General features: G+C 57.6%; 1 protein-coding gene across 2 annotated transcripts in view; it reads left to right on the top strand.

Annotated features, from left to right (window-relative positions):
- The window catches only part of PAX7 (paired box 7), a gene marked incomplete at both ends in the record, with an annotated part of 94755 nt that extends 71961 nt beyond the window's left edge, over positions 1–22794 (top strand). For both annotated transcript variants that reach the window (XM_081088169.1, XM_081088168.1), the window contains 2 exons: positions 15648–15894; positions 22679–22794. In XM_081088169.1, the coding sequence (XP_080944295.1) occupies positions 15648–15894; positions 22679–22794 (363 nt within the window). The remainder of the gene's footprint in view (positions 1–15647; positions 15895–22678) is intronic.
- Between the last annotated feature and the right edge of the window lie 363 nt (positions 22795–23157).

The following is a 23157-nucleotide window of genomic DNA, read 5'->3' as shown; positions in this document are numbered from 1 at the left end:
CTCTCCTCACCTATTCCTCTCTCTGATCTCAGCTCAGAGGTCACTTCCTCCCAGAAGCCTTCCCTGACATGCCAGTCTGCATGGCCATGCTCCCTCCCAGGGTAGCAGGTTTGCCTCTGAATTTTAATTTTGTGGCTATTGTTCTCTCCCCCTAAAGCAAGGACCAGGCTGTCCTGGTGGCCTGTGTTTCAGGCACGAAGCCTGGCACGCACTGTAGGGGTGAATAAACGGCCATGGGCACGCACTGGACATGGAGCATCTGTCTCATGCCCGGCTGTGGCCCAGGCCTGCCTTCCAGGACTTCCCAGTTAGTCCACAAGACACAAGCAAGCCAACCAGGAGTCAGGAGTCTCCAGGGGAGCAGGGGGCTGCCCAGGCAGGGGCGGAGGAGGGGTATCCTGGCGCCTGGCACCCTCCTGCCGAGGGGAGTACCTTTGGCCTGACTGGGCTGCAAGGCCCACCCGAGGTCCACCTTTGCTTTCTAACCACTGTCCCGGGTGGCTAGGTGGTCAGATTTTGTAAAGTGAGGCCCAAAGGGAGCCTTTGCCTCTCACCCTAATCCTCCATGGGGCTGTTCATGGTTGGGGCAGAGCGAGCCAGCTTGTTAGGGGTGATGGGCGAGGGCAGAGGTCATGGGAGGCAGATTCAGCTCAGAGTGAGGAAGGGCTTTGCACAGCAGAACTGGCCAGGACAGAAGGTGGAAAGGGCAGCCTTGTACGTCAGTGACATGCCCTCTCGGGGTGTGAGTGTGTGTGTGTGTGCGTGTGTGTGCTCACAAACAGTGTCTGGTTTGGTCAAGGCTGTTGGAGAGTGGGTTCTTTGCAGGGTAGGAGATTAAATTGAGAGTCAGTGGTTCCCACACCTGAGCCTCAGAAGGGCGTGGGGTCGCTGTTAAAGGTCGAAATTCCGGCTCCACCCCGACAGGCTGCCCCAGTCGCTCTCTTGTGGGCCTGGGGAGCCTCCATGGTAACGAGGCACCATCTGAGCCACAGGTCTGAGGCCTGGCACCTCTGAAGCATGGACTGGGGAGCCTGCACCTTCTCACCGTTGCATCAACTCCTTGACCCACTGCCCGCTTCTTTAGGAAGAGAGTCAGGGAGGGGTTGTTTGAATGGAACGAGAATCCCCTCTGCAACCGCCTTCAAGCTGGAAGCACCTGGAAATAGTTGGCCCACGGCCTCCTTTTACTAATAGAGACCCCGCAGTCGCCCGCACTCTACTGCCTGGAGACACTGGGGTTGGCAGGCCTTTCCGAGGGCGCGGCGGGTGTGGCAGTGGCCCCATCACTGCGGACGGAGGGTTGGCGGACAGCCATACAGTCATCTCTCTGCTCCGAGTGCCACGGATTCCCTCCCCGCCTTTGACACAAAGCCCTGGGGAATCTTCTCCAGCACTGAGCACCGGACGGGGGCGGTGAGGAGACCCCGTGCCCCACTCCTGCCCCTCCGTCCTGCTGGTGTTGGGGACCAGCAGAGAGTCAGGGGATTAAGGTCCCGTGACAGCCCTGGCAAGTGTCTTACACAGAGGGGGTGTGTCCAGGCTGAAACTGAGACACGACGCCCCAGGGCCTGCCTTCCCTTCCCCACCACAGATAATGCCTCCCCAACCCCACAGTCCCCAGGCTCCTTGCCGACTCCGACCCCAGTCAGCGCCCTCTCCCTCTCTAGGCCGCTGGGAGAAGCAGCTGTCCCAACTGGGGTCCTGCCCTGCGTGGCCCCTAACGTGGCAGGCTTGCTGTTTCGGCATCTGTTACTGTCCACGGCGGTGACGGCGTCCCCAACTTGTTCAGAACCTGGCGGTCAAGCAGGTGTTTTAGCTGTTGATCCTCACCGAGCCCCGAGGGCTCATGCGGACTCAGAGAGGCAAAGCTCAAGGTAGGCAGCCAGGGACAATGTCAGAATCCCAAACTCGGGTCTGGCCTCCGTGCTGGGCTGCCAGAGTAGCAGGGACAGGACCAAACCCGTTACTCCAGGTCTGGTCTGCACGTGAACAGGTTCCCAGTGGACTCGCGTGCACAGGAACCTTCGAGAAGCACTGGCTGAAATGACCTCGACCTGCCCTCCCCACTCCCCAGCTCTCTGCACAAGCTCCCTGCAGTGACTCAGAGCGGACCGACCACCCAGGACAGAAAGGCTTGAGAGGGAAACCAAAATCGCTCCGAGGTGCAGGGGAGGCGGGCTGGGGGCTCCTCCAGCCCTACTGCCCTGTTCTGTGCTCACGACCAGCTCGCACCCCATCAGGGTGGGCTCCTTCCTGGGCCCTGAGCTCCAGGGTTGCTTCAGGAGGTGCCTTCTGCTGCAGGCACAGAGGGGCTGCCTGCCTGAACCCCAGATGCCCTGCTCCCAGCCCTGGCCTCCAGGTGTGGCGGTGGTTGGTCCCAGAGCCCCAGGAGCCCGGGGTGAGAAGCCTTGCCCTTCTGCCAAGTGTTTCCTTTTAGTTCCAGATGCCACCCTGACAGGTGCTCCCCTGTGATTAATGTCCCCGCCCCCTGGGCCTGGGACCAGCCCCTCCTCCCAGGCCAGGGTTGGTGGGCGTGTGGGCAGCACAGGGATGGAGCCTTCCAGAATCCCCTCCTGGCCCCTCCCTCTTCCGGGACCTTCCCCTGTCACCTGGAGCAGAGGAGAGGCCCCTCCTCAAAGCCACCCTCAGATAAGCCAGCTGAGTTTTCGCTCAGGTCTCTGCCCCAGGCTTCCCTCTACGTGGCGGGCTCATTACTAATGCCGCTGCCATGGTCGGTAGGCCAGGTCAGCAAAGCACCCGGAGCTCCCTGCGGCAGGGCAGAGAGGCCTCGGGGGCCTGCAGGAGGCCCACAGCCCCGAGGACAGTCACCAGTGTGGACGTGGGACCACTTCCGCTCTGTCAGTGACTCAACGAGGTGCCCTTGGCAGTCGTCCGTCCGATCATATGCAGGGCACCCAGGCTTCGGCAACCTGAAGGCCCTGTGCAGAGTGGCAGGGGTGGGGACCACAGGTCGTGGGGGGCAGAGCCAGGTGGTTTGGGGGGCTGCTGTCAGAGTTAGGGGCCGTGGTTGAAGATGTGGGTTGAGTTTTGGCTATGGTTCACTTGGAACGTTATTATCTAAGTTAAATGACAGATTATAAACAGATAATCTACCTCTCCAAGTGGAAACAGCGGTTGCCAGCCATGTGATCTTGAGCAAGTGACTTGAACTCTCTGTGCCTCAGTTTCCTCATCTGTGACGCATGGATGACAGCAGCTTCAGAGGGCTGTTGTCAGGAGTAAATGGGTTAACACAGGACACACTCAGAATGCTGCTTGGCCTGGAGTAAGCGTTGAAGAGCTGGGATCACAAGGGGGTGCATTTGGAATTGTGGGAGCACCGGGGTCATGAAGGTGGCTGTAATGGGAGCTGGGGACCCAGGCTGGCATTGGGGTGCATGCAGTACCGAATGGGGCAGGGACTCCACCCGGGTTCCTTCCCACACCTTGCCAACCCCTTCCTGTCTACCCCAAGGCAAGGCCTTCCCAGCCTGCAGCGCCAGCTAGCAAGCTCCATCTCTGCCGGGATCTCTCCCGCGTCTCTCAGGGCCTGGCACTGAAAAGAGACAGCGTCTCCCCGCACAGTCCCCAGCCTCTTGTTTGCTGCGTCAGAGCCATGGGCACGTTTTTGCTAATTTTGTGGCTGCCTTTATCAAACGGGGATTCACAGGCGCTTTATCCCCGATAAGTGGATTAGTCGGTGCGCTAAACAAGACGGAGTCGGACTGGGGCGCTGCTCCGGAGAAGGTATTTGTTTTGCAAAGAATGAGCTGCGTTCTCTGCCCTGTGCAGGTGAGGCGGGCGGGGCGCCGGGTAGCTGGAGGCCCTTGGTGCTCTTCCTGGCCGGGGGAGCCCTGATTCCTGGGAACTCCAGGCAGCACGGGCACAGAGTTGAGGGGAGGCTGAGTCCCAGGAGGACGGCCCCTGGGTCCCTCTGGAGGGGAGCCCTGCCTTCAGGCCAGCTACCTGGTATACGTGGGCTCAGGCGGAGAATGTGACCTATCTGGGCAGCAGCTTCCTCCTCCCCATCGCCACTCCTCCTCCACCTCGCCCTTCCTTCCCCCTTCCCTTCCTCCTGGCCTTTTACGTCCTTCTTGTTTCCTTTCTTCCTCCCTCAGACACCAGCAAAGGCCTTTTGCTCAGTCCTAAGAGTCCAGACATGGGAAAGGCATGGTCCTTGCTTTTTCAGACAAAAGCACAAAAGCAAACCAACGAAGTAATAGGCCCCCAAAGAAGGCACTCGGGGCGATTCTGGTTCCACCCTGGGCTTCACAAACTTCTCTCCAAAGTAGCCCTGACAGTAAAAGCGGAGTGTGTTCCCGAGGCCCCGGGGGTGGGGATCACACAGACTGTCACGGGGTATCTTCAAAAGGCACGCTCGCTTTGCATTCTTGGCCACAGTGGAGCCATATTTGTGGGTCGTCATAATGAAGTACATTGGCATCAGGTCCGGGTGACTCTGCAGGAAGCAGCGCCCTGTTTAGCTCGTGAGTTTGCATGGCACCTGCTGTTGCAGCATCACGGATGCCGGGACGAGGGAGGAGGCAAGGATGACTGGACATCTACAGCACAAGTGACCAAGAGGGGAATGAAATCAGAGGCAGAGACAGGAAGTGCAGGAGGACCCGGATGTGGTGGATGCGTGGAGGTCAAGTCCAAGAAGTCAGGGCAGAGATGTGGGTTTCAGAGGCATCTCTCCACGGGGACCCAGAGATGGAAGAAGGCGCTCAGGGAGGAGGGAGAGAAAGAGGCCGGGAGGAGGCTTGGTCGAACTGTCCCCCCTCCCATGGGGACCCAAATGTTTTCCTTTCCCCTCACATTTTTAATGAGCGGCCAGGATCTGGAGGTCCCTGCTCCGTGCTGCAGCCAGAGCCCGGCTGAGGGTGAGAGGGGGAAGCCAAGACTCGACGATGGGAAGGCAGGGACGGCGCAGAGCGTTCGGGTCCCCAGCTGGTCCTTAGCAGCGCCTGTCCTCCCCGAGCCGCCTCCAGCTGAGTGTCATTTTGCTATTTATTTACATGTAATTATTGCTATGAGGTGCAGATATTAACGCTGTCAAGAGCAATTTGCTCTGACATTTTTCACTCGCTCAGTGCCCCCGCCACACTCGACGGAGCCCAGGGCTCTCCCTGCTCCGGCTGCTGCGCACGCGGTGGCTGGGCGGGAACCACCCAGCCGGCAAGGAGTGGTGTCGGGCGAGCGTACCGGCTCCTCTGCAAACTCATTAAGCTTCGAAATTGAATTTGGTTCGGGAGAGGGCTGGCTGGGCCTGGCTCCACCCGCCTGGGCTGGCTCAAGGCCTCCCGCCCTGCCTTCCTCTGAGATCGCGGGGCAGGGCCTGGGCTGGTTGGGGCAGGGGCCCTTGTCTGAGGCTGGCAGAGGGCGGCTGGTGAAGAGGATGGGGGGCCATTGCCAGAGGCGAGAGTGCACACAGCTTCAACATGGCCATGGCACAACGTCAGTCAGACGTGGCAGCTGGAACCCTCTCAACCCTGTTTCCTGGTCCCCCCACAAGAAAATCAGGCAGCTCTAACTTTGGGGGGCATTATCGCATTGGCAGCTATACCCACCCAGCAAAGAAGCTTCCCTGTGGAGCCAGTCACACGTCTTAGGCCGCGGCGGATGGTGCCACGGGGGTAGGGCGGGTGCTGAGCTGGCCCCGCAGTAGGTCTTGTAGGTAGCTGCTAGAAAGAGAATTAACTTTGGAGTTACGCCTTCTGAGTTCAAATCCTAGCCCACCACTTCCTAAATAATTTGCAGACTTGGGCAAATTATTTACCTTCCCAGAGCCGTTTTCTGATCTCTAACATGGGGCAGCCAGTACCCCTGTTTTACTGAAAAGGATGCTGGCCTTTTCCTGAACTTATCAGAAGGCGTCAACACAAGCTTGCACACAGCTCTGCCATCATTGCCACCTGACGGTGATGCTACCTGGCCGCAGACTCAGCCACAGAAAGGCACTGGGGGTGATAAAATGTACCCGAATTTCAGAAAGATTACAATCGCATCCTTAGGACAGCTGTGGTAAGGAGTGAATGGCGGTGCTACCTGCGCATAGTAGGTATTTGGCACACACTAGGCACTTAGGCGTGAGAGGTTATGATCATTTTTTCGAGCCTTTCGATAACGGGGGGCCGTTTTCTGGAAGAGAAAACTGAGCCTCATCCATTTATTCCACTGAAATGACTTTGCTACCGGGAGAGGGCCAGCAGGGCTCGAGCCATCGTGGCTGCAGGTCCCTAACGCGTTGTGATATGTGCCAGCTTGTCTGCCCAGGTACTAACGAGGCCTGCCTGCCACCCCTCACTCCCTGCCACGGCCAATCTGCGTTCCCATCTCCGGCAATTACTGAGGGGGACCCCCCCCCTCCAGGCCAGGGGGCCGAGAGCCCAGGCCTCCCCCTCCTCCTTCCCCTCCTCCTCCTCTCCCAACCTGGGCCTGGCCAGCCCAGGAGGCCCCCTCCCCACCCCTGCCAGCCCTCCTGGCTCCCCCTCCTTCCCTCAGCTCAGCCAATTAGGCCCCTGACACCTGGAGCCGCTGACAAACTGTTTCTGTCACTTGCTCTCTGTCTTTCATTAGGGGCCGCAGAGGAGGGGGAGCGGGAGGGGAGGGGGAGGAGATGGGATCTTTCATGCTTAGTAAGGCCAAATACATTAATTACAAAACGGCCATTTGCCGCGTGAAAGTGTGCTAATTAAATTTATGCAATCATTATCTTTAAATAGTCATATCTTTCCCAGCGATCGGCCCCTTCCTTCTCCAGCCCCGCCGCCGCCGCCGCCGCTCTCAGCAGAGTCGCACTAATCCCTCGGCCGCCATTATCGCGCCATCAGAGCTGGTCTCTGAATCCCACGCACCCCCGCCTGCTCCAGTGCCCGCCAGGGGCCGGGAGTCCTCGGACCCATCCTGGCAGGAACACTTCAGATCGGGCCAACCCAGGATGCTCCCGGGAAGCGGGGGTGGGGGGATCCAGGCCCCCTCCAATATTTCCAGAGATTTCTAGATGTTTCCAGATATTTGGAGATTGACATCTTGTAGACCAAGCATTGGAAATTGGAAGTGTGTGTGTGTGTGTGTGGGGGGGGGGGGCGGGCTTCAGCTTCTGGGACAATGAATGGGAAGTCATTGTCTGGCCCCTCACTTCCTCTCGGTCTTTAGCTAAAACCTCCAAGGACCCTGTGGTGGGAGGAGACTCTGAGATTCACTTTGACGGGGGTGGGGGGTGAGGGGTGGGGGTGTGAGTATGCCACGGGTCCCTCCATTATTCTTGTCATTCAACCAGCTCTGTACCAGCCCCTGCACTGGGGATCAACAGATAGATTCATTCGTTCACTCAGTAATTCGCTCAACAAATGTTTGCTGGCCACCTACTATGTGCCAGGCGCTCGGAACAGGCCACCAAGTCAGCCCCAGCAGCTCCTGGCCAGATCCAGGGTCAGGGCGGGTCTGTGCCAAGGGCAGGAGGTGGGGCTGCAGGTTTCCTCCGGATGAGGTCCAAACCCCGACTTGACAGCCTTCATTGGCTTAGCCTTTCAGAGTCGCCGCCTCCACACACTAGGCGGTTCTTACCAGTCGTGGCTGAATCCGTGCTCTGCAGGGTCCCTCTCTAACCTCACAGAGCCAGCCCCACGAGCCTGTTCGGGCCTGGCCTGTGGGGCTCCCACGTGGAGGAAGAGGTCACCTGCAGAGTGGGGGGCGGGGCCCCTCCTGGTCAGAGATGCCGGTCAGGGACCAGGTGCTTCCCAGGTGCCCTCTGAGCTTCGGAGCCCCAGCGTGTGGCCTCGGTGAGGTCACCTGGAGGGACCGACAGGACACGCGGCCACACACATGTGAAGTACGCACACATACATGCACAGCAAGACTCACACATAATAATCACACACACAGACACGAAATCACACACAGTATTTATACACATGCACACAGACTCACAAGCGCACACACAAAATTCCCATAGAGAATACACAATACTCTCGTGTGCATGTGCGTGCATGCACACATACACTCATCTCTCACACACATGACATTCCCACAGGCACCCACACGGTACACACACACACACACACACACACACACACACCGGAGCTCTATGTGGCAATGAAAACCACAGCCAGGGCAGGTGGATTGGACTAGAAGTCAGAGGTCAAGGTTCTTGCCCCAAAGTTGCCGTGCATCCCCTAGGAAATTCTGGGTGAGCCTCAGTTTCCTCATCTGAAAAGTGGACTAACAATGCTTCATAGTCATAAGGCTTCAGGGGAACTGCTTTGGAAACGAAGGGGCTGCGCTTGTGCAAGAGAATGACAGCAGGCAGACCTTGAAGAGCCTTCCTGAAAGGCTGGGTGGTGACAAAGGAGAGGGGGACGGGAGTCAGGGGGCGGAGAGGGGAGTTTGCTGCCCCCCCCCTGGGCATCAGCTCTCCTGGGGGGTGGGGGGCTGCTGTACGGGATGTGGACGGTGGAGGAGTGGAGTGAGGGGGCCATGAGCAGAGAGATGGAAGGGGGAGGGGGAGGGGAACAGGGAGACCTGCAGGAAATCTTGTTTGGAAGCTCAAAGTCAGCACCCGAAACCCATTACCGCTGTCCACAGGAGGCAGGGAGAGCGGAGGGGCCCAGATCCTCTTAGCAGAGAACTGAGCAGGAGAGAGGGGGAGCGGGGTGGTCGGCTGCCCGGGTGGGAGATTTCTCGCTTGCACTAATCCCAGCGTGGAGCTGGGACAGGCAGCAGAACGGGTGGCGGAGTGTCTGTGTGTGGGGTGTGGGGTGTTGGGAGCTGGAGGAGGGGGCATAGAGGCACGGGCTCACCATAGTGAGCCGGCATCACGGAGCTGTGAGGCTGCGGTGCACACAAATGTCTGTGCGACTCTGCCCGTGTGTGCATCCGTGAAGTGTGTGGATGGCATGGAGCCCAGCGGTGCGTGCATGTGTGTGTGTATGTGTGTGCTATTTTCATGTGCATCACTCTTCGTGTGTTCGTGTGCATTCCAGTCTGAGAGTCTGTGTATATCTGCATGTGTGCTCGTGTCTCCGCCCCTGGACATGGGTGTGCAGTGGGGCTGTGTGTGTGTAGCAGTAACAGCGCTGACGTGAGAGCAGTCGCTCTCAAACTCGGCTGCACATGAGAGTGAAATGGAATGAGCTTTAAAAATGTCTGGTGCCCAGACCCCTGAGATCAACTAATCCGGATCTCTAAGGGGCGGGGTCCAGGCATCAGCATTTTGAAAGACTCCTCAAGTGATTCCCACGGGGCGGCCATGGTGAAGAAGCAGTGACTTAAATGGACAAACCCTGGAGCAGCCCTTCCCGCTGCTCAGCCCTTCGCCGGCCCCCTGGAGTCCATTTGGACATAGAGGTGGACTCCAGGCCCTTAGGGGCCAGAGCGAGTCTCAAGCTGGGCTGTCCCAGCTGGGGGGGGGGGGACGGGGGGGACAGTCTGGGTCCAATAAAGACATTTCACTCAGTTCCATTCCTGGCAAGCTGCGCCCTTGCCTTCTCTCCACAGGCTGCCCCCCAACAGGCCCCCTCTCCCCTCCTGTGGGAGCCGAGGGGATGCATTAGAGGGTGGGCCCGGGCTGTTCTCAGATGTGCGGCTTAGAGGTAAATGAGCTCAGCGCGCCACACCTGCAGGTCCTCCCAGAGCCGAGCCTGAGACTGGCAGGGGGGGTGGCAGTAGTGGGCTGGGACCTGCTCAGCTGCCGTGGTTTCCCCAAGTGCAAGTTACTGCCCTTCTGGAACTTTAGTTTCCCGTCTGAAAATGCAGCGATCTCCAGGGCGCCTCCCAGGTGTGCTCCGGTGTGTGCGCGCGTGTGAAATGTACTGACGAGTCTGAGCAAAGTAGCGGTGAAGGGTTTTCACGCTGGTTGAGTGGGGTGTTGATGAAAAGCTATTTGGCCATCCTGATGAGGTGTTGTTGAGTCGCCTCTGCTTCCTGGATTCAGGTGTGGGTCCCTGTGGAGGTGCGGCGGGGCTGCCCTGTGTGGTGTGTGAGTTCTGACCCTCGCTACGTCTCGACTGGAGACTTCACAGGTTCACCGTCAGGGTCCCGTGTCGTTGGATGCCACCCCCTCACTATAGATGGGTGTATTCAGGCCAAAGAAGGGGTGTGGCTTGTCCAAGAGACACGCACCTGGGCCCCTTTCCAGAGAGAGCACAGGTGCAGCTTCTGCCTGGAGGCAGAGTCATTCTCTGGCCAGAAAGCACCCACTGTGTGCCAGGCCCCTTGAGGAAGCAGGGGTGGAAAACAACATGGTCCCCAACAGGGGACGGTCCCTGAGTCTGTCCTCAAGTGGCCATTTCTCCCTTGAGCCAGGTCCCCCGAAGCAGGTGGGAGAGAAGGGGGAGAGCTTGCATTTACTGAGAATCGGTGATGTGCCAGGCACTGACTTAATGTGCATTTACTCATGTAATCCTTACAGTAACCCTATGGGTTCTGTAATTATCATTCCCATTATACAGAGGAGCAAACGGAGGCTGAGATGGTTAAAAGAAATTGCCCAGGGTCACGGCTAGTGAGCAGCAGAGCAAGGATGCTCATGCAGACATTCTCGCCCCTGGGGCTTCCGGGCAGCCCCGCAGAACACTGATTGGCAGGTGCCCTTGGTGAAACCGCCGTCTGGTCCTCTTCTGGCGTTGCGAGGTGGGGCTGCCCGCCTGCCTGCTATCCAAGTAGTCCTCATTCCAGTCCATCTCATCTCCAGGTCCAATGTCCTGACCTCATTGGTCTCAGCCTTGCCCCTCCCTCTCCCCTCTGCTTCCTGCTGAGGCCCCCACTCATCCACCCGAACCGGCCACGGAGCCCCGATGATGGCGATCACCCCTTCTAATTGCAGCCTCGCTCCCAAAGCCACGTTCGGTTATCACAGAGGGTGCAGATCTCACAGCTCAGCCTCCACGGTCCCAGGCCCTCCGGGCCAGCTCAGGAACGGAGGGAATTAATTACATTTTTCCCATCCCCTTCTTTTAAAGTAGGGGAGCGCCGGCAAGTCCCGGGGGTGGGGGCGGTGAGCAGAGGATGTGGAAGGGGGGTTGGCACGGGGCTCCCTCGGCTCCCACCCCCCAAAACCTGCAAGCCAGCGGCGGAAGGGGGGTGAGGCTGGCCCCTTATTGATTTAGTCTGGTGGAGGCTGGGACTGATTTAGAGCAGAGGGAGAGGAAGGGGCTGGGGGCGGGTGGGGGGCTCTGGCCGGTGGGGGGGGAGAGGAAGGGATGGCTGTCACTCAGCCTGACGGACAGCCGGGAGATTTGCCTTCAGATAAAACCTTACAGATGTGGAGGTCGGTATTGATTTTGAGTTAGTAACGGTAACGTACCAAGAAGTAATACATTAGTGAAAGCAAGGTCACCGGGAAAAAGTAAAACCCACCAGGGAGAGGCCTGCACATTCTTGAGGGGGTGGTAGATTACCGCATCAGACCCGGACTTCCTCAAGTTCAAAAGTTTGCAGGCTCCAGACCTCGGCAAGGCCCCTAACGGTGGGCAAACACGTTCTGCTTCTGCGGGCAAAGAGGGACTCCGGGAAGGCCCTGGGCTGTGGGGCTGCCGAGGGGGCTCTCTCCATTCTCTCCAGCACTGTCTGCTGTGGGGAAGGCACAGCCTAGAGGTCAGGGAGACCCCGGTTCAAATCCCAGCTCTGCCACTTACTGGTGGTGTTATCATGGGTGCGCCTTTCCCCCTCCCCAACTGCAGAATGAGGGCAATGATAGTCTATTTCCATGAGGAGTCACTGCTCCCAAGTCCGCCCTCTTCAGCTGGGTCCTGTCCTGTCTGCTTGGAAGCTGCCATGCCCCAAGAGGGGGCTGGATGAGAGGGAAGCCCTTTGATCTACAGGCCCCCGGGGACTCTGGGAGAGAACAGGCAGATGCCACCCCTCCCCCATTCACACCTACCCCAGATGTGAATTTGATTTGATGTTCCAGGGCAAATCCCATTGAACAAATCTCATTACAGTAAGAGCTCCTTGGGCTAGAGCTGATTCCGAGCTGTCTGTTACTGGCCCAGGGTCCGAGGCCTCCTGAGCCACTGGGCACCACACTAGTCCCTCCGACGAAGGATCCTGGGAGGCCTTTCAGCACTCAGGGGCTCAGGGTTTCCTCTCACAACACTGATCTTCTTCTTATTCTTTTAACTTGCTGGGCATGTGCCCACCTCAGGGCCTTTGCACTTGCTGGTGCCGCTGCCTGGAAAGCTGTCTGCTACATCTTCTCATGCCGGTTCTTTTTTGGCCTTGATATCACCTTTTTGGGGGCGGTCTTGCCTGACTGCTCCACATACCCCCTTCCTTATTTTCCTCCATAGCACTTACCAGTATTGCGAATTCTGTGACTTACTTGTTTGTTGTCAGCCTCTTCATTAAACTGGCAACTCTAGGAGAGCATGGAGTTGCTAAAGCTCACTGCTGCATCTCAGGGCCTGGCGCATAGTAGGTGCTCACTAAATATGCAGTATGTGACTATGCATGAATTCCACAGGCTTCTTCTGAGCTCATAGCATGTAACGGACACAATGTAGGCACTGGGTCCGCAAAGATGGACGAAATGCAGCTTCATCCTGGCCTCAAGGAGTGACAGTGCAGTCCTCTCTCCGGCCTGGCAGGGGCAGCCCTCTTGCAATGCTCGTGGAATGACTAAAAGATGTCCTTAGCAAACACCACAGCTTGGTGTGGCTGGGACTTCAAGTGCAAGGAAGGAAAAGGCAGGGAGGAGTTGGGACAGGCAGGTAGCGGTCAGAGCACAAGAAACCTTTGCCCTGTTTGCCTGGAAGGCACTGAGGAGCCACGGGTGATGCGCGAGTGACATGAGCGATGTGGTCAGCTCTGAGGCGGGTCCCTGGAGGTCCCGTCCTGCAGTGTGAGTGGCTCTGTGTACAGTTCCCATCTCGTCCCCAGACCACCCCCATCCTCTCTCTACTCTCACCCCTCCCATGTCTCTTCCTGCCTCGTAGTGACATCCAGGAGGAAGGGATTCGCTCACCTGAGCTGACACACCCTCCCGAGAGGCTCCTGCCCCCCAGGGAAGTGGGCGTGTGCTTCCCCTGAGCCTGAGTCTGTCCTGGCGCCCAGGCCTCCTCGGAGGAAGGGGCAGGGGTAGTGTTTGCATGGGGTGGGGAATAGGACGGGGGTGATTTTCTTAATTTAGTTGGAAAGTGAGGTCTAGGCAGGAACTTGGAAGAGAATGGGGTCTCCTAACTCCCAGGGCATCATGAGATTCCTGAGTTTTCCCAGAGAACCCCCCGCCCCCATTCACACAACAAATATCTCAGGTCCAGGTGGCCCCATCTCCACAGTCAGAGCCCAGCAAGCACAGCCCAGTGGGGTCTGACATCCTCACACCCTCACTATGGGGACCCCCTTTTCCAGAGTCCCTCTAGCCACCACCCCAGCACCCTGTGTGCGCCCACCCCATGACAGAAGCCTTAGAAGCGCATTCAGTGCAGAGAGAATCGGGGAGACCTCCGCTCCCTAAAACAGTGCTGCTGCACAAAGTCACCCCGACACCTCCCGCCCAGACTTCCCCTCTCACAGTCCCGTGCCCTGTATCTTTGCCATCTCAGTGGGTGACATACCATGAAGACCCACCTAAATCCCACCAGCTGCGGTGGAGACAGACCAGCCCAGCAGGCCCATGCCCTGGCCTCTGGCTCTGGGAAGGGGTGGGGGGAGGTGAAGGACAGAGGAGAGATGCCCCAGGGCTGAGGGGGGGGTGTTGGGAGCACTGAGGGAAGAGTCAGAGATGAGGGACCCCCACCCCCGCCGGTAGCTGCTGGTTGGTCCCCGGAGTAAGAGCCTCTGGAGGGGTCAGGTGCCGGAAACATCCTTGAGAGTCCGTCCCGGCATTATCAGGCGAGCAGGCAGGGTCCGGCCGGCTGGACTGGCCGTGAGATCTGGGGAAGCCCCAGCCCTTCGTGGGCCTCGGTTTTGTCATCTGAGAAATGGGCGTCATAGCTCTGCCCCGCACGTCTCTGTAGGCCTCTGGATCCGGGGAGCCACATAAGTTGGTGTCTGAGAGGAGGGACAGTGAAGGAGGTGGGAAGAAGAGGGTCCGAGGAGCTGGGGCCGCTGGGGCCGCTGATGCCTCAGCACTGCACCGAGCCAGGCTGGGCGCAAAGCTCCCAGCGCCCTCTGAGTCAGGTTCATTGTCGGCTCTTTTCTTTAGGATGGGCTGGTCACAGAAGGTAAGGGACACCCTGAGGCCTCACAGTCAGGAAGTGGAGGAGCTCTGTGCCTGGCCCTGGCCTGAGGGTGCAGACCCTGGCCAGGCCCCAGTGCCTATGGCAGGGACAAGTCAAAAATGAGAAGGCAGACATTGTCAGGATGCCACAGGTCATGGCTCAGATGCCCAGAGCCCACCATCTCCCAGGAGGTGGGAGGGGAAGTCAGAGAACACAGCCACGTGCCCAGTGGGATTCTTTAGCTCGGTGTTGGGCAGACCATCAACAAGCCTGACCCCACTGGCACTTGGCCTCCCTCCCATAAGGGGTGGCATTAGCAGGAGGCTACCAGGGTCCTGGCCCTCAGGTCAGACCCACAAAGGTCTGCCTCCCCGCCCCATCCCCTGGGCTGACTAGGTGCCGTGCTCTCTCCCACTGCAGGAATCCTGCTGCCCGCACCCCCTCTCCCCGCTCTCTCCTGGACAGCTGGACACAGGTGTCACCTCCTCCAGATTCTTTCCTGGGCCCCCTGGCCGGCTGGGTGCCCTCCCCTGGGCTCTCACAGCCCCTGAGCTGCCTCTGTAACAACCCTCATCACTCCACATCTTGATGATCTGTTGCTAGGTGCCCCCTCCCCCAGACCCAAACACTCCCCCAGCTGAGGGCTGGAGCCATGGCTCTTCCTCCTCTGAGGTCCCAGGCTCAGCCTCAGTTCTGGGGTCATAGTCACCTTCAGTGTGTGTTTGTTGAATGAATAAGTGAACACACCAATGAGTTAAGTGATGAATAAGTGAACACACAACATCTTGAAGCGGAGTTTCTAGAAAGGAGCTTGCCCCTGACAGTCCGAGTTGGCAGCACTGATGGTGAGAACAGTTTGCTGAACTGGCTCCTCGAGCAAGTGGGTGATGACCACAGACATCCAGGAGCTGCCGGGACCGAAGAGAGGTTCCGGGTTCCGGGCAGGCTACGGCGTCGTACCTTCCCAAGAGGCCACCAGGTCCTGACCAAAGTCAAGAGCAGAGCACAGGATGAGGGGTGAAGCCGGACAGGCCCAGAGTCCTGCTGAAACCCCTTTGTGCTGGAAGATGGGAGCATGCCAGTCTGACGGGGGAGGCACAGGTCCCTGTCTGATAGGAGAGCTCCCTGTCTGATAGGAGAGACGTAATTAGCGTGTTTGTTCATTCATTCATGCATGCGCTGTGCATTCACTTATTCAGTCAGGCCTGGGGCTAGAGCGGTGAACAGGCCCGCCTCACCCCCAGGGCTCTCGGTGGAGGGCGCCTCCAGGGGTCAGGACCTAACCAGGAAGAACTGCTAGCCATCTTACCCTCAAGGGCAAGCCCACAGGTCAACGGATCTCCAAGCTGCAGGGACCCCAAGGGAGAGACTGCAGCAAAGGCCTGCCCACGCCAGCCTGGCATCGTCCCCACACGCGCTTGCCCCTGCGGGGTCCTTCCAGCCCCACCCCTGCTGCTCAGCCCACACAATGGTCTCTCCCCACAGGTGATGAGCATTCTGAGCAACCCCAGCGCGGTGCCGCCACAGCCGCAGGCCGACTTCTCCATCTCCCCGCTGCACGGCGGGCTGGACTCGGCCTCCTCCATCTCGGCCAGCTGCAGCCAGCGGGCGGACTCCATCAAGCCAGGGGACAGCCTGCCCACTTCCCAGTCCTACTGCCCACCCACCTACAGCACCACCGGCTACAGCGTGGACCCCGTGGCTGGCTACCAGTACGGCCAGTACGGCCAGAGTGAGTGCCCGGCACCCGGCATCCCCCTCTCCCTTTCCCCCCCACTCATTTGTAGAGAGCTGGAAGGTGGTGTTGGGGTGGAGGTGCCCATTTCACAAATGAGGAAATTGAGGTCCAGAAAGGAGGAACAGCTGTTCTAAGATGATGCTGAGCTGGGCCCCTGCTACTGCTGCTGCCTGGGAGAAAAGCTGTCCCACAGAAATAGTATCAGACAAGCCACAAATGTCGTTTAAAATGTCCAAGGAGCCACGTTATAAAATGTGAGAACAGCAAATTATTTTTGCTAACATATTTTATTTTACCCGTTCTAGCCAAAAGATGATCATTTCAACATGTAATCCGTATGAAATTATCAATGAGCTATTTTACATTCTTTTCTTTACACTGTCTTTGAAATCCAGCCCATTTTCATTCAGATGCGCAGTTTCACGGGGAACGCTAGGCCCCCATTGAAATTTCACAGCATTGACAACTGAGGAGGTTGTAGGCTTACACACCCAAGTTGTTCCAAATCTACTGCAAAGTTTCCCGGCCACTAAACTAAATTGAATTTCGGTTTTTAAATTTCAATGAGGTAAAATCAAATCTAAATGTAAAATCTGGTTCCTCGGTGGCACTGGCCACACTTCAGGGGCTCCCTCGCCGCACGTGGCTGGTGACTGCCGGTGGGACAGTGAGATGGTGGGGCTCTGCCCCTCCTGCCCCCTGGCCACAGGGCCAGCTGTCCTTTGAGCTCTCTCCTCTACCCCCATCCTCAGCCTTGGGCTCCCCAAACGTTGAGCTGGCCTCACAGGCCCAGCCCAGTCGCCATCCCCTTGGCACCTTGCCTGGGGGGGTGGGGGGATGGCAGATCCTCAGACCAAAAGCTGCAGAAGGCGGGCCCAGCCACAGCCTCCAGCTGCTGGGCAGGGCAGCAGCAGGGCAGGCCAAGGGGGCACCGGGAGCTGAGGTCACTGGCTGCCCCTCCTGCCCCACCTCCCGGCAAAGGCCTCACCTGCTGGTGTCAAACTAATCAGAAGGGCAAGTGGCGAGAGGGTGAGACCTCCCAGCCCAAGGATGTCCTAACACCCCCCGCCCCGCCACAGCCCTGGCCTGGCCTCACTGACCTCTGCTTCCTGTCCCCACACCAGCCCTCGCCTCCTCATATGGCCTTGGCCTCCACGGCTAAATGAGGGCCAGCTGGGCTGCCTCCACCTCCCGGCTGCGTTCACGGTCCCCCCTGTATGTGCATGTTTGGATATGATATATGTGCACGCCGGTATATGCATGAGTGTGAATACATGTTTTGGATGTGTTACAATTCAGGTGTGTGTGTGTGTGTGTATTTGTGAGTATCCCAGCATACAAGTGTTATTGCACACATCCTTGTGCATAGGTGAGTATGTGTATGTGTGTGGCACATGTGGGTATATGTGCACATGACTATTCACATACATGTGAGTTTAAATGAGCACACTATGCGTACATGGTATGTGTTTTTATGCAAACGCACACATGCACAATGGTCATGTAAACATACGTGGCTGTAACACATATACATGTGTTTAAGTGTGCATTCAGGTGTGTTCATGTGGCTGTGTCTGTGTCTGTGCCTGTGTGTTTGACATCTATAGTGTGCATATGCTATTGTGTGGACATGTATAAATATGTGTGCAGATGTGTGTGAGTGTGTAACTATATGTACATGTGTATACACACGCTCAAGAGTGTGTGCATTTGGGAGTATCTGTGGCATATGTAGATGAAGTGTGCAGGGTATAAATATGAGTGCATGTGTAAGTGTCTGCATAGGAGTGCTGTGTGCTCCTGTGTGTAGTTGTGCATCTGGGCTTGTACCCATGATGTTGTCTGTGTGTATCACTGTGTCTGTGTGAGAGTGTGTGCAGGGGGAGCAAGTGTGTGCGGTTGTATAATGTGTGCGCATGTATGTTTGAGAGCAGGGTGCGCACATGTGCATGGGGGTGTTTCCAGAGGCACAAGGGCGACCCCTGCCCCAGCTCCTGTGCCCGGGGAACCGTGGGACACATGCTCTTGATAAAGAGTTTAGAGCCCTGGCCTGGGGCGGGCGTTAGTCACACCCAGAGCGCCGTGCCTGACTCCAGGGGCGCCTGCCCAACTCGGAAATAAAATTAACCCCAGAGTCAGCACGGGGGGTGGGGGGGTGACAAGGGAGGGGGGATCAAAAGGGAAAGGGCCCAGGAGGCGAGAAAGGAGTGTTTGTTCCCCCTCTGCTCCTAGAAACTGGCTGGAGCAATATCTTCCTCTCCCTCCCTCCTCCTTCTCCCTCCCCCCCTCCTCCTTCCCTCTCCTCCCTCCTTCCCTCTCTTGTCCTCCCAGGCCCCTCTAGCTCCACCCCTGATCCCTGGCTCCTCCAGGGGTAGCTTGGAGCTCCTCCTGAGTCACATTCTCCAGCCCAACTCCGAGGGAATCGGAGCACAAGACCCCACCCCACAGAGGCTCCAGGTTGGGCTGGGAGGGGCCTGCGGGAAAGTCTGACCGTCTCGCACCATCAGAGTGGGCAAGGCACCCGGCTTCTCTGAGCCTGAGTTTTGCCATCTGAAATGGGGGCCTGGGGATTAGACTCAGTCTTTTCACAGTTTGTCCATGGTAGCATCTCCCTCACCGATGACATCCTGGGACCACGGAGGGATCCCTGTATCCTCACTGACCACCTGCCCCACGCTCACGGGCAACCACATCCACCCATGACTGGGCTCCCACGGCCCACAGGCGAAAGCCGCATGTCCCAGACCGGCTGTGTAGGCCCAGGTCCAGCCTGTCATCTGCTCACATAAGGGCACCCATAACACCGCACGGCCTGCCGCTCCCTGGGGTCCAGCCTGGGCCGGTGAGGGCAGGGCTGTGGCATTTCTCATTACGGCTTCTGTCAGCGGCCCCGGCTGTCAGCGGCCGTTGAGTTTCAGCCAACCAGGCACGGGGTGAAATGCATGGTCCTCACCCACCCCAGGTAGATATCATTTGTCCTCAGGTTACAGGCACAAAGCTAAGGCTCAGAGAGGCTAGGAACTTTCCCCAGGTCACACCGTAGGCGAACGGGGGACTCGGGTCTCCTAACTTCAAGTCCAGTTCTCTCTGGCCAAACCCAGACTTGTGTAAGACACCTGATGATACGCACCTAGACCCACCTGTGTGTGGATTGATGTTCACAACTTCACACCCACCTATGCACGCTCAGAGGCACGCACACACAGATTCACTTCGATGGGAGTTTTCACTAATATGTGTGTACATACAAAAGTGTGTGTGTGAAGGCGGGAAGGAGAAATGACCACTTACTGAGCATCTACTTCGGGCCGGGCATTTCATGCTCATGGCCACCCTGTATGGAGCGCATGCTTATTCCACGGGGCAGATGAGGCAGTGGGGTCCCGAGAGGTTGTTTGCCCGAGATCACATAGCGCCTCGCCTTCAGGTGTGCGTGGCGTACACACGTGGCCAAACCCTTACACAGCGGAGCACACCTCCTCTTCCTGGGCCTGGCGCCTTCCCAGGGACAGCTCCACACCTTCCTCTCCTGCCCCTGGCTGTTGTCCGTCCATCTGTCTTTCCCTCCTGTCCCTGGAGGGGGTCGGGGTAGGGGGGCAGGGGGCAGGGACAGGGCACACGGCAGATTAATATGGCCCTAGTGTTCCCAGAGGCCAGGGCCGTCCTAATGATGGGGCTGATAGAACGCAGAAGTGTGAAGAGAATTTTAATAGATCTGACAAGTCTAATAAGAGTTTGTGTCTGGAAGGGTCCTCCTCTGGGGCCGCGGGCTGACAAGATGCTGACGGCTGAGATTTGTTTACGGGTTGGCATCACAGCCACATCTCCTGCCAACTCCCGATTAATCTAATTTGAGACGTTTAGAGCCCAAGCGTGGGTACCGGGCAGAGAAGGGGAGACACGGAGAGACAGAGGGACAGGGAGGGCCGCTGACAGAAGCCGTAATGAGAAATGCCACAGCCCTGCCCTCACCGGCCCAGGCTGGACCCCAGGGAGCGGCAGGCCGTGCGGTGTTATGGGTGCCCTTGAAGTTGGCTGGGTCATCAGTAAAGTTTGGCTTCTCCATGTTTCCTCGCTCACCTTGATGGGGCCTAGGGAAGCTCCTACTATGTGCTGGGCCATGGCTGGTAACTGGGAGAAGCTAAAGAGGAAGTAACAGAGACCAGAGGTGCAAACAGGACAGATTCAGGCTCTGCCATCTCACGTGCTATGGGTGGTTCTGGGCCAGCGATCTTTCTGTGCCTCAGTTTCCACCTTTGTAAAATGGGGCAGCCGGACCTAAAGCATGGGGCTGTTGAAAGAACTCAGTGAGATCATGTCCGCCTAGCACACAGTAGGTGCGCACCTGTGAGGGCTCTCGCTCTGTTGTTCTCATCACTGTTGTCGAAGCCAGACCTTCCCATCCCGTCCTCAGGAGGAGCCAGGGAGGCTGGCATCAGAGGTCGGTGTGATGTGGAACATGGAGGCTGTTCTATAGGAGGCGCTGGGTGATGTTGGGGAAGGGGTGGGGGTGGTAAATAGGAGCTTGCAGTAGACAGCCTGGGTTTGAATCCTGACTCCACAACTTAGGAGCTATGTGATCTTTCAGGGAAGGGCCTCAGTTCCATCTGTAACATGGGGATGATAAGGCTCCATAAACTGCTTAGAGCAGGAGCAAGCTCTGGTAAATGTTAGCTCCTCCTCCTGCTGTTCCCATCGTGACTCTGAGTTAGACCTGAGTTAGATAAGAGGAGGCTCTGAGCAGCAGAGATGGTGTGGCCAGAGTTACAGGGGCCAGAGATGGGAGACTGTGCCAGGCCCACTCAGAGCAAGGGGCAGACCCAGCAGGACAGGTGGCCACCGGCACCTCTGCCGACCAGCTGGAGCGTAAAGGCTGAGTGACCTCGGGGGCGACCCAGCAGCTCGGTGCCGGCCCTGGAGCTGGGAAGCTGAGGGGCACAGGGTCCAGCCGCTCAGAGGGCCCAGGGCATTAGCACATTCGTTAGCACCCTCTCTGCCCAGCCTCTTAAAGCACCTTATCTCACAAGATTCTCATAACAGCCCTGAAGAAGGCAGAGTTGTTCTTTCCATGTTATAGACGAGGAAACAGGCCTGCACCAGCTCAGTGATCTGCCCGAAGCCACGTGAACAGGAGGTGGTTGGGCACCAAATTGCCCACTTTCCCTATTGCTCCATCAAAGGTCACATCTGATCACTAAATTCCAGTCTGCAGGCCCATGTCTGCTGAGCTCGCTGTGTGCCAGGCACAATGCTAACCCCCTTTACAGGCACGTTCCCCCTCAGTTCTCACACCTCTTCAGCCTGGCTGTGTTACTGTCCCTATTTTCAGACCAGGAAACAGGCTTGCATAGGTGAAGTGGGGCGCCCACAATGACACCCTCAAAATTGGCAGGCCCAGGATTGGGACCTAGGCCATTTGACCCCCTAGGCCATATGGCCTCCTCTAGCTCAAAGGCCCCATCACCTCCCAGCTCCGCCCACCTACCCCAGGCAGGAGCCCCCAACTTTGGGGAGGCATGTAGAGTTGCAGGGTCCCTTTTCAGGCAGGTGACGAAGCGGGTGGTGGGCGGAGCCTCGTGCTTCCTAGTGCAGCAATCTTTCCATCTTCCTTCGGCCTCTGGATTTGAGAGATCCCAGGGGCTGGATGGGCCACAGCCGCGGATGCCGGCTCGGGAAGCAGCAGCTCAGGAGGCCGTGCTCACATGCCAGTCAAATCATTTGGTCAGGGCTGATTTCTGCCATAGCCTCAGGCAGGTACAGTTAATACAGTCAAGACAACATGTGCGCATGCAGGCCTAGTGGTCAGACCTGTGCACACACACATACTCCGACACATGTACCTGGCCTAGGTGGAGCTCACCTGTACAGTTACCTGCACACGCATAAGCATCCCCACTGTTGTTCTACTCATGCAGGTGCACACAACTCACCCACATCTGTGTGCATGTGTGTGCACATATGCAAGTACTACTTGTGTGAACATTCATGTTCATGCCCATTGCTACTTCTCCAAGTTTCTTATTTCCACTGTACACACACACATGCACACACACACACAGACATACACATCCTCAAACTCTCCCCCCTCTCCCCTGAGTGACCAGAATTGACAAGACTAAAGGTCTTGGCTTCCTGCATGTCAGGGCCCTGCCTCCTCCCCTGCCTGGACCCCTCAGCTCACCTGCAAAAACTCTTTGAGTTTTGAGTAAGTGGCCTTGCTTTGCCTCATCCATGAGCTGGGCTCAGGGCCAAAGGAGGCAGAAGGACCTTGCCCTCCTTACTACCTGGGCTCCGTGGGACTCACTGGGCACCCCCCTAGAAGGGATCTGTACAGAAACAGGGACTGGTTCTTCACTCAACAATGTGGCTCTTCCTCTGGATCTCCCTACAGAACTCACGCGAGAGCTGAGTTTTTTATTTAGTGTTAATATTTGCTGAATGATTGGAGCGGAGGTGAGAGAAAGAGCTTTATGCAGAGATGGATGGGGGGATAATGGCTGGCTAGCTGGCTGGATGGACAAACTGATGTATGGATAAATGAATGGATGGATATATATGTGGCTGGATGGCTGGATGGATGGACAAACTGATGTATGGATAAATGAATGGATGGATATATATGTGGCTGGATGGCTGGATGGCTGGACAAACTGATGTATGGATAAATGAATGGATGGATATATATGTGGGTGGATGGCTTGATGGATCGATATGGGACAGATAAAAGAATAGGGAAAAATAACTATAATTTCTAGGAGTTTCTTTTCCTTTTTTCCAGCTGCTGTTGATTACCTGGCCAAAAACGTGAGCCTCTCCACACAGCGCCGCATGAAGCTCGGGGAGCACTCCGCCGTGCTGGGACTCCTGCCCGTGGAGACCGGCCAGGCCTACTAGGGCCCCTGGGGCGACTTGCCCCAGCCCAAGGCCCAGCTTCACCCTTACTGGTCCCTGAACCTCCCAGCCTCAGTCCCCCCATCGCCCTGAGGTCCCAGGAGGCCGGGAAAGGAGCCCATTCCCTTGTGATAGCCAGTCCTCCGGAGGCGTGCCGCCAGCCTCCGTGCACCTGTGCTGGGGGCCCAGCGTGACCCCACCTTGGCGTCTGCCCCTTTACTTTGTCCCCAGGGGGGTTCCTGGTCAGCCCACAGCCTTGTCCCAGTCAAACCCTGTCACTGGGCGGCCCCTGTGCCATCTGAGGCACAGAGATGGGGCTCACCCCGCAGAGGGCACCATGAGCCCCCGGAGGAGGGCGGGGTCTGG

This window comes from Myotis nattereri (genome assembly GCF_964212035.1).
Source record: "Myotis nattereri genome assembly, chromosome: 3".
NCBI classification, from domain to species: Eukaryota; Metazoa; Chordata; class Mammalia; order Chiroptera; family Vespertilionidae; genus Myotis; species Myotis nattereri.
Note: the sequence above shows the minus strand (reverse complement) of the source record. Positions and strands in the feature narration are given on the sequence as shown.